This window comes from Manacus candei, unplaced genomic scaffold (assembly GCF_025592945.1).
Source record: "Manacus candei isolate 608988 ecotype Guabito, Panama unplaced genomic scaffold, ASM2559294v1 h1tg000091l, whole genome shotgun sequence".
Taxonomy (NCBI): domain Eukaryota; kingdom Metazoa; phylum Chordata; class Aves; order Passeriformes; family Pipridae; genus Manacus; species Manacus candei.
The window spans coordinates 479,186-495,307 of record NW_026138139.1 but is presented as its reverse complement, the minus strand read 5'-3'; the positions used below and the strand labels follow the sequence as shown (position 1 = coordinate 495,307).

Genomic DNA, 16,122 nt, shown 5'->3' with positions numbered 1-16,122 from the left:
ACCTGGCTGAGCCACAGCCAAGTTTTTGACTCTTGCAGCCACTTGCAGGACTGTAGATTTTGGCACAGAATGGCAGACCTTCCACTGAAGGTGTTGGGGAAAAAGCCTCTCAAATCCCACACTGAAAAAATAGTAAAGCAACTTATCCTCTACAAAAATAAGTCTAATTACTTCCAAGAGCCACCAACTCGTTTAGATATTTTGTATTTTAGCCAAAATACGATCATAGCTATTAACTCCTTCTCACCTTAGCAAATACTCATCTCTCTTTTGGGTCTCATTTTGTCTTCTGTAACAATATTTTGGATGTTTTTGCCAAAAAAAAAAAAAAAAAGAAGAGATACAGGGCTCTTAAGCATGGGCAATCTCACAGATTAAAGAGGACAACTGCCCTTATGGTTCACACACAGCTCTGCAAATCAGGGCATCTGGATGCTTCAGCTTCTATAATAACTTTTTCGTTTGAAACCTTAGAAGTCATATACCTCTGTGAAGTTTGGGTTGTTTTTTTTTTTAATTAAAAATATGTGGTGAAGAAACAGAGTGTTATCTTCTTAGAAATACTGTGGAGTTCCATCCAGTAATGAGCAGGACATATCAAGCCCCCTGGCTCCAGGAAATGATGGCTGTGCACATTATTTTTTCATGGTTAATTTACAAGTATTCATAGATTCTTGAGTTACAGTCCCTTAAGGAACCCTCATGATCACTGGCCAGTACAGCTTTTGCATAACGTAAGACTTCTCTGAACTATTTCCTCTCAGAATATAGGAATTTAGGAAAATATCTGAGCTTCACTTAAACATAGGCAGTGAGAAAGAATTCATCAGTACTTTTGATAAAAGTAATCAGTATTTAGCTAACATTTCTGTAAAAATTGCATTTCACTTATCTGAATTTGTCAAGCTACAGCTCAACATCCCATTTGGTCCTGTTTCACTTCTGTAGAGGGACTGAAGGTTTTTTTGGATCATTTTCAGCCTCTGGGGATATTTTTTTTCACGTGGTGGCATCCAAGTAATTTCTTAATGTTTTCATTGGTAAATGAAACAAATGAATATCCTTTAATTTTCCTCTGTAGCTTTCCCATCATTTATTAATGTCAAGGCTTTTATCTGGTCCCTTTGCAATCTTTAGGTAGGTTTTCTCAACTAACACAATATTCCAGTGACACTCATATCAGCATCAGACAGAGAGGTAACAGGCTTTTTTCTTTCCCTTTATGGTCTCCTAAATGAAAAATGGCTCCTGTGTTAATTTTTGCATCATACTACTTTTTATTAAAATACTTCGAGGTACTTTCTCACTTTGCTGTGAGAAACACAAATGTAAGATTTTACTGTTATTTAATCATATCACAGTGAGAGATTTTTCAATGTCATCAATTCTCAGTGAATTTTAGTCTCATTTTTAAAAATCTGCTTTGTTGGACATGGCTGCTTGACCACAGATCTTTATTGATTGGCCTCAATTATTCCTTTAGTTCATTTCATTAAGCTTTGTTCAATTTTTTTCATCATTTTGCTCATTGCCAAGATCAGATTGATAGGACTTCAGTAATTCTAATTTATTTTTTGTTCATTCTTTTTGAAGGCTGATCTCATGTTAGACATTTTCTGTTCTTCTGGAAGTTACATCCTGTTCTAAAAGTATATAATAACAATATAATAAGTACAATAAGTATTGTTGTTCCAGAGAACTCATTACTAAGTTCTCTACGACAGCGTGTGCAAGTTTTTCTGCTCTCCTAACTGAAAAAAAAAAAAGTTTTGCTTTAGTAATTGTTGTGGTCAACTTTCATGAGAATTTTGAAATAGAAATCCTGCCACAATCACTGCCATTTTTCCTAAATCATGACTCTGCTGCCAGCTTTCCTCTAGCCCACGTCAAAAAGAATAATTTCCACACTGGGACCTTCTGGAAGAACTTATGCAAGTTACAGATGTAATTCTGGCTTTCGTGGCTGCAGATGTGTTTTCTCTGAGCCTGCTGGACAAAGAGGAGTGGGAATTGCAGTTTGATTTGCAGTGTGTTCTGCATGCAAACATTTGTGTCTGTGCTTACAGACAGCGGGTTTGTGGTTCCAGTTTCTGTGGCAAACGCAGCCTAAGAACAGCAGTCTCTCCATTCTTAATCCTTTCACTCCTTGTTTAGCATGTAGGGACAGTTACACATTTGCCCTCCTCCTCTGTCACACTGGAGTATTCTGTTTATAAAAAAAGCGTAGTTTTTAGCAAAGCCCTGATTTTTTGCCCAGTTTAGTGGTTCCAGCAGTCAGGTCACAAAAAAGGTCAATTGGCTGCTGGAGTTCAAGCAGCCATTCAGTAGGTCAACATGTATTATAACACAGAAGCCTGATGGCTTAATGCTCTTTCTCCCTACTATTAACCCAGCTCTGCTACTCCTGTAATAGTTTCCCCTTTGTTTTTAAATCCAGTTCACCTTCACACAGGCAGAAGGTATTGAGCGTGGCGTGATAGTTCAGAAGTGGCAGGATGCAATCTAAAGCTCTATCACTGTCCCTGATTTCCCAGGGGGCCAAACCAAATGTGTTGGGAATTTTAAAGGTGGCTGCCCCAGCAAATGGGCCTTCCCTCCACCTGGAACTTGCCCTGCTTTGTGCTGGAAAGGGATAGGAGGAGGTTAAAAATAAAGGAGTGGAGCAAACAGACCTCAAGGAAGCCCAGAAATCCAGCTTCTCCAGTAGTAGGTGAGGCATGAGGGCTAAGACAGAGAAGCTGGCACTGTGTCAGAGGAACAGAATGCAGAAAGTGGATGGAAGGGGTTTGGTTGAGATTTTCAATGAATAAAAAGAGCCCTTTGTCCATTCCTTTTGAGAATTAATGCAACTCAAGCTGGAGAGATGTGTTAAGATGGTGGATTGTTTCTGCCTGCATCCTCTGAATTTTAAAGGCAGGTATTTAATAGAATCACTGGTAAGGAAAATGTTGTAGGTGTTGGAGACCCAAGAGGTGGTTGAGGAATAAAAAAGGTGAGATGGAAAACAAAGACAAACTCAGTAAATGCCTTGGCAGGTGCCATTAGATTTACAAGAAGTAGATAAAAGAAGGAATGTAAAGTTTCACATAAGAGGAGAGTTGTTTGAAGACAGAACTTGGAATTGTTTTCTTCTCAGATTTACTTCACTTGGTTGCACAAAAGGCTGCTTTGTTGCTGTGTGATATGCTTAAGGACTCTGGAGTCAGCATTTTTAAGTGAGTTTGTTTAGCAGCTGATTGCAGGAGAACAAAGCAGAGTTGTCTATTTTTACTGAATGATACCACAGAAATAATTATATTACATTGATAAAGTTTTACAGAAACCTACGTGAAAAACCAAACTTCAGCTGTGTCTTTTGAACTCGGTATCGAAATAATTATATGCCCAAAGGATTTTCTGCTAATAATAGCAGCAGTGACAACAACAGAAGAAATGTTTTTCCTTCAGCAGAGCCTCACTTTGCAGAGCTGATCCATGTGGGAATAACCACCTCCTGCTTTGTGTGTTGACAGTCCTCTGAAGACCCAGTAGTAGTTTTGAGTTATTGCTCATGGAAAAACATTCATATTTGAGAGCAACCAAACGAGTTTGTGCCAGGGAGGTTCAGGCTGGACATCAGGAAGAATTTCTTCTGGAAGGATGCTCAGGCCTTGGAAAGGGCTGCCCAGGGAGGTTTGGAGTGCCCAGCCCTGGAGGTGTCCAAGGAAGGCCTGGCCGTGGTACTCAGTGCTCTGGGCTGGGGGACAAGGTGGGGATGGGGCACAGGGTGGACTCCATGGGCTGAGAAGGCTTTTCCAACCTAAATGATTCTGGGATTGAACAGAGATCCCCATTACTTGTTAAACTGTTCCTCCTTTTAATATATTTATGTCATTTTTTTCCAGTTAAGCCGCTGGTAACTTGAACTTCTCTAAGCATCTTTTCTCCTACTGAGGAACTAATTGGGCTGTTTGGGGCTGAAATGCAATTTCAGCAAAATTAGGGACTTTTGGAGGCTATTTTATTCTTGCCACTGATGTGAGAAACAGCAGTGGTCTTACACATGGCTGATTCAAATCACTTACTTCCTAATAATGCATCTATCAAATAGATTTTCATTTGTGATGACATTTCTTCTATTTTCTTCTAGATGCAAAGAGTCTGGCTGAAATGCTTATGAGGTAAGAATAGATTTTTTTTTTTTTTTAAATTGAAAAATGTCTGTCAACTACAGCATCATATTTAAAAATGGTTGTAGAGACAAATGGGGAAGTAAACATTCTATTTCTAACCCCTTTTTAAAAATACACCCTATGACTGTCTGTTAAGAGTTAGGACACTTGATGGTTAGAAATGAGAGAAAGAAGACAATTTGTGGACAGTATCTGTGGGGGAATATAATGATAAAAAACCTGCTAACTTGTGCTAATAGATTAAATTGTAGAAGCTATGTAGGCCCATTTTGACATTTTTCCTATTCCAAATAAACATTTTCATAATATGTATCAAAGTAATTGCTCTTCAGAGATCATCTGATTAAAGGCAATAAATTTCTGGATGTGAATATCTCTAAACTTTGCAGCAATGTTTATGTAATTCACTATTGTTAGCTGTTTATACCCAAAGGTGTAGAAGAGCAGGTAAATCCATTTATTACTTTTCAGTTCTGTTCCATCAACTCAGCATTCATAAATCTAATTCAGTTGTTGAATTGCATCACAATGACTATCCTGGCACCACAATTCTTTCAAAGTTGGAAATTTCATATCTTCAGTGTTTATTGTTTTGTCTAGGGAAAATACTGAACTTCAGAACTGCTGCATATATTTGAAGCTGGAATCACCAAGGGATGATTTTTAAGTTCAAACAGATTTTGATTTGCTGGGAAATATATTTATATTCGAGCAACAAATTTGAGAGTGTCACAGATATTTTATCAGATGAACCATACTCGAACTTCCTCACCCGTGATAAACTTCACATCCCTTTTTAAGAATATACTTACATGGTGACAGATGGGTTTAGTGTAAATTCAGCTCTATGCCATCAGTCTGCAAGTGCATCTGAATAAGCCCACTGATGTTAACAAGACCAGTCATGCAGGGCAGGTCATACCCTCCCCCTCTGCCCGTTGGAAACCCCTGCAAGCAGCAGACTGTGGGTCTCAGCAGCTCCAGGAACATGTGCTCTGGTGGTTTTGGTGCCACAGCAAACAGCCCAGATTAGCATATGCAGCAAGTCTGTTCCCTTAAGAAACCCAGCACGGGCTGGCTGAAGCTCCTGCATGAAGACATCCAGTCCAAGTGATCTCTGCTCACAACAAACCTGGGGAGCCTCTGCCTTAGCCCTGGTTGGCTTCACAAGCCTTGTGGCCACCTCTGCAAGGCTGTTTCAGAGCCTCACTCCTCTGATACTTAAAAAACTTCATCAAACTGCCAACATAAGTGATCAGGTTTGAGCCCCTTTTTCCTTTGGTGATGGTGACCTTTAAATTAAAGGACTTTTCCCTGCCTACCTGATGTACCCAGAGAGCAGCCAGGTCCCTTCTCAGCCTTTAGTTCAGAGCTGTTTTTCAGGGGAAATCATCTGCCACCATTTAATTTTGTTTTTTCTGGCACCAGCATTGAAGTATGATCATCAAGCCAGTTTCTCTCATCTCGTTTATTAACAAATAATCTTGGTTTTTATTAAATAGTCCTATTTTATATTTCTTTCCCAGAAGTGTGAACAAAAGCAAATGACTATTACATCAGAACTTCAGAGGAAGTAGGGGATATAGGACTACCTTTGCAGACACATCTGAACTTGGAACTCTCATTTGTGATAAATCTGGGAAATACCTTCAACCAGACCTGAGCTACCCACCACCATTAGATATTCCTGAAAATGCATCATATTAATAATCAAAGCATAATAAACCCTCTCCAAAGCAACGGTCACGTATTATAAGGACCCATATTTTTTTATAGCTTTTAGATTTCCCCAAAATTTGCTCTGATAAAAATATCAAGAAAGGGGGTATGTGGGGAGAGGGCAGGAAAGATGATTCCCTGCTTGGTAGGAGGGTGTGAGGGCTGGAGAGAGCTCTGTGTATCTTTCCCTTTGAGGAGATTTTTGTGAGCGTGTGTAAAGCGGATTAAGAACGGAGCTTTAGTCTCTGCTTTGAAAGTCTCTGGCTTTGGCTGTGTAAGTCAAATGTCTGTGGAGCAGGATAAGCCTCAGAAGTCAGCAGTTTAAAGGGAGCTGCACAGCTTGCTGTTGATACCTTAAACTCACAAATAAAAACTCGCAAATAAAAACTCATAAATAAACTGCTGCTGGACAATCACAGCTTTTTGTATGATTCTTTTGGGTGAAAGCACCAGTCCAGCCACGCTCTTTGAAACAGTTCACTGTGAATCAGTTTAGCAATTCACAGAGCTTTTAAATTTTGAGCACAAGGTGAAGGATCTTTTCTCCCCAAATATTCCTCTGTCAGGCTGATTACTTACAAAGATTTAGTTTTCCATATGTTTTTACGACAACCAGCTTGGGCAACCAGGAAACTGTGGGGTTGGCCTGACTCTCTGCCAAGGACCCAAAATGACTCTGAGTTTCCAGAGCATCATATTCAATCCCTTTACATAACTAGCTTGACATGTCTAACCTTCTGTGCACACAGAAATTTTCAGACACTCAAATAAATATTTTTGTAATAAAGATCCAGAAAGATAGCTTAAAAGGGGGTATTATGTTAACTATGCACTCTTTCAAAATGCCTTGTTCAAAGTATTTCCCCTGGAAAAGGCCCTTTTATCCACAGCCTGTATATAAAAGCTGTTCTCAATCAGACCCAAAGGCCCACGTGCCCAAGTACCTGTTTTAAATAGAGGCCAAAAGCAGACACTTTATATTAGAGTAAAAGACTGCAGCAAATGCTGAGAGAGCTGGGGTTGTTCAGCATGGAAAAGGCTTTGGAGAGATCTCATTGAGGCCTTCCAGCACCTTGAAGGGGCTTTAAAAAAGGAGGGAGAGGGACTTTTTATATGGGCAGATAGTGACAGGACAAGGGGCAATGGTTTTAGACTGACAGAGGGCAGGTTTAGATTGGATATTAGAAAGAAATTCTTAACTCAGAGGGTGGTGAGGCCCTGGTACAGATTGCCCAGAGAAGCTGGGGCTGCCTCATCCCTGGAAGTGTCCAAAGCCAGGTTGGATGAGGCTCTGACCAACCTGATCTAGTAGAAGGTGTCCCTGCCCTGGCAGGGGAGTTGGAACTGGATGATCTTTAAGGTCCTTTCCACCCCAAGCCATTTTATGATTCTATGACTCATTCCCCAGACAAGGCTCCCAACAATTTGGAACTCAGAGATTCTTTGAACCAGAGGGAGTTAATTATATTCTACAGAGATCCTTACAAGGTCTGACAGGTAAAGAATACTACATGCTTATATTTGGGAATTTTATAACTGTAAATATAGAAAAATAAGGGTAGATACATTTTCTCCCTTTAAAGAATTAATTATTGTACTCCTCATCCCCCAGACTGTTACAATAATTTGATGCCTGAATTTTCCTAGGTTACAAAATACTTGGGCACCGAACTTCAAAACTGAAAGCCTAAAGCTCTTTGCCTTGTTTCCAAGTCCTAGAGGCACTTCATTGCTGTGGCACTTTAGGTTTTTATAACTTGAAAGTTGAGCCAGTGTGCTGTGCAGAAAATAATTCAAAATTCCTTGAGCCAGAGTGAGGCAGCCCCCTAATCAGCAGCAACCCTCTTGCTTCTGCCAACTGCCTGTGCTGTGTTTGGACACCTCATGTCACTGCACTGCTGTGTAAAGTGGAATTAATTAGACCAGCAGGGAGGAGGAGAGAGATCCCACAAAGCAAGGCAGAGCTCTCAAGCACAGTAGGGAATATTCCTGACTTTAGAGAGCTCTGGATTCCAGTTCGGGCTTGAAAAACCTTCCATGTATTTTGCATAAAGCTATCCCTGGAGACAAGAGTGGGATGGGGAATTCTCTCCTGGCAGGTGAGCAATGTAACTGCAAACCTGGGGAACTGTCCTCCTACTCCCTGTGGTCCAAACAATATTTTCTGTGCAGTTGAGTACTTTCCAGTAACAGAAATACAGAGCATTCATCCTGCAGAAGAGATTCTAGATCTTACTGGGATTCTGGGATCTGAATTCCTTCAATAAGATGGCTGATTTGATCCCTGTATTTCCTACATCCCTAGTGAGTGAAGAGGGGTGTAATAATGCATTTACTAGACTCAGTTTTGCATTGCACAGATTCTATATGTCTGATTGCATGTGTCCTGTAACTATTGGATTATTGAAATTTGGCATTAAAAATTCAGTTTCCTAATTGATCATAGCTTTGCTCTACAATCCTGGGACAAGCCCAAAGTAGTCCAGCTTTTCAAGGGCATGTCTTCAAGCATATCTGGCACACAGATAATATATTAGTCTCTGATTCTCTCAACATTTCAGCAACTTGAGTGGAAACCAATAGGACAGTGGCCTCTAATCCATGCAGAGACTTTGAGAACATCAGTGTGGAATTTATCTGCGTTTGACAATACTAAATGACTTTGAAAAAATATGTACTTAAGAAGACACTGTAGCTACTGTTATCCACTGATTATATACAGAGAAAATTCTGGAAGCCCCTGGGTAGCTCTTCTGATAATTTGCTTCCATGATGATTAAATGCAGCAAAACGAGGCACCAGTTGTGGGCTGTTTGACTGTGTTTCAGCTGTCCATCTGCACATGTGGAAACACTACCACCTAATCTCCCCAGGAAAAGATAAGAGACATTAAATTTGAGATGCATAGGTAGTGTTGATGCTGGGGACAGCAAGAGCAGGGAAAGCCAGAGGGTGTGACTCAGCCAGAGAGGTGAACCCGTGTGCATTTAGGTCCCACTCCTGGATGTGGAGCAGAATCACTGACCACATGACGAGAAAATTCCTCCTGGAAAGGACTCTAGAGAACCTCCAGACCTGAGATAATCAGGTCTTGCTCACGTGGAGGCCCAGCAGGAAATTAGCCCACATTTCCTGGAGATGTGGGCTCATCTCACACGCATTAATCTCCGACGTCGAGGCCCGTGCTGGGGAAGAGCAGAGCTTATCATCAAGCAGCTTAATAGTCCTGTGCTGATTCCATTAACAACAATAATTCATTGCCAAAGCAGAATTAAACTGAGTGATCTACGGCTATTTTACACCAGAAAATGAGCCTCCACTTGGCTTTAAAGCTCTTTGAAGTTGGAGCACTTGGATCACACCGCTGGCTGATTTGTCAGAACTCCCCTCAGCCTCCCCACATAAAGTATTTTCAAATGTTTCATTTCATCCAAAGAGTAATTACATCTAAAAGGGCAGAAAGTTCCTGGGTTTTTAGTGCAATCTGAAGGTTTCTTGGTGCAAGCTGTGAGCAAGAAATGACTGCAGCACTCAGTTTTACTATCCATTTTCATTTTCTTTCAGTAGACAGCTCATTTAAGAAGTCATTTTCTGGCACACAAACTTTAAAATGAAATTGTTTCAATTTGCATGATGGCAGAATAATTGGTTTATGTTCATTTTTGGAGTATTGCATCAATCAATTAGATATAATCCATGAATATAAACGAGATTTGCGATTTTTGTCTTGGAACATCAATGGGACTAAAACCTTTATTTATTTTATGCAATCTATTCCTAGTTATTAATTTACTTTTTCATTTATCAGTTCAAGTGATATTTGGGACTTATCTAATGAAAAATAATGAAAAGATTAAAAAAATAATTAGAAATTACTCAAGACATCATTTTCCTACCAACCTGTTTGATCAGCTGTGTGTTGCTTTACTGAGATTCATGAGGAAGGAAAGAAAAGGTCCATCTTCCAAAGTGTTTTCACTAATTTCATTATGTGACAACACTTGAAGAAAACTGTATGAAATTTTCAGGAGATTCCCACTGATAAAGAATAGAGCAAATCCCTGCACACTGTGCCTTCATCTAACAGCTTGTCATGTGCAATAAATTAATACTCTGCACTTGTTCTGAAGAGGGGAAAATAAGACCTATGAGTGTTTTTGATGATTAGGGTGACATTATTTTTGTTTGAGCTGGACAGACTTAAAATGAGGATGTTTGCAAACATGTTTTCATTGAGGCAGAGTGTTAAAAGTGTTCAATTCTCTTCTGTTTTCAGCAAGAACACCAGGACATCAGATACACTTAATAAACAGCAGCAAACACTGAGGATGCACATAGACATTCCCAGAGCACAACTTCTGATCGAGGAGAGGGACACCATGGAGACCATTGGTAAATTTGGGCTTATTTTCTCTTAATGTAATGGGCACTTTTAGGTGGAATTCCTTTACCTCACACCATTTCCTCACATCAAGAAAAAAAGAGCTACAAAGTAATTTCCCACCTTTGAAAACTGAACTGATTTTTTTTTTCCTCCCCTTTGAGTCACTTCCCACTTTAAATAATCTCAGTACAGTATTTAAAATAATGCAGGACATTAAGAAAATGAAGCTGTTGGAAAGAGCCTCTTGAAGAAAATGTAATTGAAGACTGGCAGTTTTATGATTCTCATTTTGATTTCTCTTTTGGCTCTGAGTAGGCAGTTGGATCACTGCCACTACTTAAAATGAAAATGAACTTCTGAAACTACAATCTCAGTATTTAAAGATTTGCTACAGCCAATTTCTAAAACTTACATGTTGCATGTTGTGTCCACCTGTTCACAGCAAATGATATTTCAACATTTTGATCAGTTTTCAGCTTTTGTATGCCTATGCAAAATTCAAATCTAAACTGCTTGATACAACAGAAAACAAGATTTCTCATGTGGCTGGCACATAGCTGAACTGTCATGAAAAATAGAATTGTTTGGTGTTGGTTGTTTGGGGTTTTTTCCCAAATAATTTAAACAGAAGATGTCTGGAAACACAGTAAAATAAAAATCTAACATTTTGTGACTGTAGGGGTGCACACTGTGGCAAGACACTCTTGGCTGATCTTGTTAGACTCCTAACTTTACTTTTTTGGGGTAAAAATCTGTGTAAAAGCAGCTTTTGATGGCTGAGAATTAACGGCATCCCAGGGATGGTGTGGCCAGAGAGGAAAGTCAGCAAGCTGAGAGTGGCACCTCTGCACCTCCTGCCCGTGCCCATCCCAGATTTGAAAAGGAGATGCTTCACCTGAAATACAGACTTTTAAAATCATGAGTGGAGCTTCCCAAAGCCTGCCCTTCACCCTGAAAAACAGCTTTAGCTTTTGAGTTACAGCTGCTGAGCAGTGGAGGGGGGTCATAGTGAAAATACTATTAGTGCCTTAACTGCAGCAATGTGATCATGGCCTGGTAACAGCCAGCTTTCCACACAGCACTCGGAATAAGCTGGGATTTTGGCAGTGTTTGACAGAGTTTGCTGCCAAGAGGCTTTATTCCCAACCTGAATAAGAGCTCATCTTTTGCCAGAGACGGAGTGATTTGATTTCATAATGCTCGTTCTATTTATGGCCTTCTTTGGGTAAAAAATGCTGGTTATGTTATTGTGCAGAGCTGTTCGCCCTTGTGGTGTCTTGTCAAGTTAAAAAGAAAACCAAAACAAAAACCAGGAGTCCTTAGGAGAAGCAGATCAACCTCTGCTGACTGGTAAATGCCCAGAAACCCTACTGACTGCCAGTCCCCTTGGAATACATTACAAATCCATATAGCATAGCACAGTGGGAAATCCTTGTGGCTTTTACTGCTGTTCTGAATGGATAAAAAGACTGTAAAGAATGCAGAAGAAAGTCTGATAGCACAGCAAATAGTTGTTCTGCAAGCAGTGAAAGATTTATTGCTGTTAAACCATCCATGATCAAGTGGACCAGATTCCTCTTTGGAGCAAAAAAAAAAAAAAAAATATATACACTGCAGAGATCACAAGTGAAACAAAAATAATAATAAATAATAATAAAAAAGTAAGTGCTGCATAGCACTGGTTTCCTGCAGGGATCAAGGTCTGTGTAGAAATTTGGTGAATATATCCAACCCCACAGGGAAGAAACAGCAGCAAAACCATACAGCAGTAAAGGTTAGTGCTCACCTTTTTTCTTCCTTCCCAAGGTCAGGCTTCCCACCTGTCTTTCCACCTGCAGGAAAAGCAGTCCTGGGTCATGGCCATCCCTCCTGCAATATCTGGAGAAAAAGGGGACTGGTAGAGGGTTCATTAGCAACATTACCTAATGACCACTTTTTGGGGAGACATGGGTGATTTCACATTAAAAATCAGGAATAACTGAACAGTAAAAAGGAATAAATTGAATATGTAGTTGAAAAGCTCATCTGAGCTCTCCGGAAATGAAGGGGAAGAGGGCAGTGGTCAAAAGATGGGAATGAAGGAAATAGGGCTGAAAATCAGCCCTAGGGCACACAAATCAGCTTTTTGGGAGGATGTTTAACAGTCTGCCTCAGTTGCATATCTCTAAGGTGAAATCACAAAGAAAATCACACTTATTCTTTAGTTTTGTGTGAACTTTCAGTTTAAACCCAGAGATTCCCAAGCTGTGGTGGCTTCAGAGCCACCCCCAGTCCTTCAGAGAAAAGGGAGCTGCCTCTGTCCGTGGTGGTGCCCAGCTGGAAATAAGCTTGGGGACTTATGAAGACAACCCCAAAATTCACTACTCATTCTCCGATGGTTTGTTTTTTTTTTCACTTACAGATGACAGATCGACAGTTCTGCTCACTGATGCTGACTTTGGAGAGACATCCAAGCAGAAGTCCCTGACTGTCACCCACACAGTCCATTACCAGTCTGTGTCACAAGCCACAGGACCACTGGTGGATGTTTCTGATGCCCGGCCAGGAACAAGTAAGCACATGAGAAAAGGGGTTTTTCTAGAGAGGAGAAAGCCATAAAAAAAATTAATGCTGTGCTCCTGCACTTGCATCCTCATCCTTCTGTCTGAGAGTAGAGAGATGCCTATTTAGGTCAGCAGAGAACTTTTCTTAAACAATTGCACTTAGGGATTCAATAAGGTAAAAATTGCATGTGCATCTGAAATGTAGGTGTAATTTGAAATAATTCATACCTGGCTTTCATTAGACCAAAAGCATGCTGGATTTTAATTTCCTGAATTTATTGGGTAAATTAGCTTAATGGCTTTTAGTGTCTAATATAATTTTTTTTCCTCTGTGATCAATCTTTATTGTATTTCAAAATACATCTTTCTTCCCTGCCTCTCCATCGGGCAAGAAATACATTTCTCATTATTGCTTTTTCAAAAAAGAAAAGTTTTATTTCTGGTTTTAGTTATTTTGCTAAATTACTTTTCCCAGATATATTCATGCTGCATTATTCTTATAGTGATTAAAATCCTATCATAAGATAATATACTGATGCAATCCATTCTTCCCCTTCATCTCATGAATGTGTTCCATATGTATGTAAATGGGGAAAAAAACACTAGATTGAAGGATTACTTATGAGTTAGGACTTTTATATAAGTGGAGTTCACAGCAGTGTGCAGTTGCTAAAATCACTTGGATTATTTCTATCCCCTGATCATTTTACAATCTGTTTATTTGGTGAGTTTGGTGAACATAAATGCTGAAAGTTCAGTTGCTAGAAAGCAGATTGTTTGGAAAATCTTCATCTCATTCCCAGTTCCACCCCAGTCTTTATAAAAAAATGGCTGTTCTAGTCCTGGCCTTGTTGCTTTTGTACCTCTATCAGCTTTAAGATGTGGTCAGTCATTTCTTGAGGACTAGGTTAGTACCACAGTACTAATATTAGTAGCATATTTTTCCTCTATGGAGAGTCAATGTACAATTTTTGTTTTCCTCCTGGGACCACTCTTGTCTCACTCCTCTATTTCATGTTCATGCTGACTGGCCTGATCACTAAGAGCAAAAATACCATTTTAAACTTTTTATCATGCTGGCAGATCAAGATTGTCTGATTGAACATTGTTTTCCAACCCTGCCTTTTCTAATAAGGAAAGAGGCAAATCTCATGCCTGTATCAAACCACAGCACTTTGTAGCCCCAGCAACTTCTTACCTAATGCCTTTACTGTGTGAAACTGTGTCCTTCATTCCACTGCAGCCAGGGAGAGGATTCCTTCAAATTAAACGTGGATTTAACTCATGTGTAGGAGTATGATCAGTGTCCAGCCCTACTTTGGAAATAAAAATCCACCATCACCTTTATTATGCAGTAAAGATCTGATTGCAGAAGGGCTGGATCAAAGAATTCCAGAGAGTTCTCTGGATAGAAGACACTAAGAAGGCTTTGACAGAGGCTGGGCTGTGAGATTTTGTCCAGACTCACAGCTTTCTCTGTGAGAGGAGAGCAGTGCCCAGTTGGGTCTCAGAAGTTATGGATCCTCCCACTTGAGCACACTCACACTCACTGGGTGGCAAATATTCCCTTACAGCACTTTTTAAGTTGTTCTCTTGTTCTTATTTATTTATTTATTTATAACACAGGTGCTCCGTGACCCTTTGCCTTGCTCACCTCAGCTCTCTGCAGTTCTGTCTCAGCGTGTGACAGCAGAGCTGGGGCACCAGATGGGAGCTGTTTTCCATCACACTGCAGCTCTGGAACTTGCTGTGTGTGTGCTGCAGAGCCTTGCACAGGCACGGCACAGCTGGGGCAGAGCTGCTGCTCAGCACATGCTCAGCAGGACGAGGACTGACCTCCTGCGTGCTGGCAGGAGGCTCTCCCAGCTCCTTCAGACTGCTGACAAAATCCCATGGGATCAGAGAACAGTGGAGGTTTGAAGGGACATCTGGACACTGGTTGGTCCAGCCCCTCTGCTCATCTAGGGCTGGTTGCCCAGGGCCATGCCAGGATGACTTTGGGATGTCTCCAAGGATGGAGAATCCACCACCTGTCAGGACAACCTGTGCCAGGGCTCCCTCACCCTCACAGTGAAGTGGTTCCTGGTTTGCAGGGGGAAGCTCCCACGTTTTGCCTTGTGAAATGTCTCTGGTCCTCTCACTGGGCACCACTGGCAAGATCCTGGCTCTGTCTTCTTTGCACTTTCCTTTCAGGTATTTTATATACAACAATGAGATTCCCCCTGATCCTTCTCTTCTCCAGACTCTCCTTCTTTCCTTCATCTTTACCCTCAGAGCAAGCACAAGGCTCACTTCTGGCCACTCCACAGCCACGTGCCAAATTCCCACAGCTGGTAGAGGCAGTAGTTTATAAAACCAACAGGCTGGGAATGTCATGCCAGGAGTATTTTTGGATGTTATCCACGTGAGGCAGCTCTGTGCTGCACTACCAGGAGGATCAATTATCAATGGCACCGGGCTCTAATTTTTCCACTGCTGTAGGGGAAGATGAGAAATAGGACAAGGATCAGACCATAGCTGGTATTTGTAAATAAATACCTTGTTTCTTTGAAGCAGCAGAATACAAATTCTCACTGGGAATGCTTAGGCAGAATCAGTGCTCAGAATCATTATCTGGGTATTGGCTTTTTGTTTTTAATTGCTTCTGCTAAAGTCTCTTACCTCAAAGACTGACAACTTCACCATTTGAATGTCAAAGAACATTTGAATAGCTTTGAATTTTTCATTTCTAATACCCTTTCTCTCTATTGTCAGCTATATCCTTTCAGAAGCTTGGAGGAGAAATCCTTCAGTGCTGATGTAGTCACTCTGTTTGCCACATAATGATTTTTTCTCTTGCACTTGCTTTGTTAGACTCACTTTTACAGAAGAACAATTCATTAATAAAATTAAGGAGGTCAATTTTGGCACACAGTTTGCTTTTACTCTCTTGGCCACCCTATTATCTCTAGGATAATAAAAAATAGAACATTGCTGACCTTAAATAAGTAGGAAATTATTTTTAAAGTTTAAGAAATTGTATTAATTTACTAATTGTTTTAAAGAAGTCAAACCTTTATAAACCTGTTCCTGTAACTCTGATGGCACTATTACAACTTATGTTTTATGTCTTGGCTACTTGTTGAAATAAAACTGGGAATCTGTAGCTGATCAATACTGTAATATAGTAATAGTATGTCCAGAATAGCAGATTGTATCACCACATTTCTGAGAACATCTTTTTAGAAACTGAGAGCAGTTATTGTGAGGTATTTCTGGGGGCGTATCTATGCTGATAATTTGCCTTACACTTCACTTGGGGTGT

The 16,122-nt window shown here is 40.3% G+C and overlaps 1 protein-coding gene across 1 annotated transcript in view; it reads left to right on the top strand.

The window, feature by feature from the left end:
- Positions 1–16,122, top strand: part of LOC127460921 (cell adhesion molecule DSCAM) — a 104,854-nt gene that overhangs the window by 65,365 nt on the left and 23,367 nt on the right. Inside the window, exons 17-19 of the mRNA XM_051767993.1 lie at positions 4,130–4,160; positions 10,168–10,283; positions 12,677–12,826. Of these exons, the coding sequence (XP_051623953.1) occupies positions 4,130–4,160; positions 10,168–10,283; positions 12,677–12,826 (297 nt within the window). The remainder of the gene's footprint in view (positions 1–4,129; positions 4,161–10,167; positions 10,284–12,676; positions 12,827–16,122) is intronic.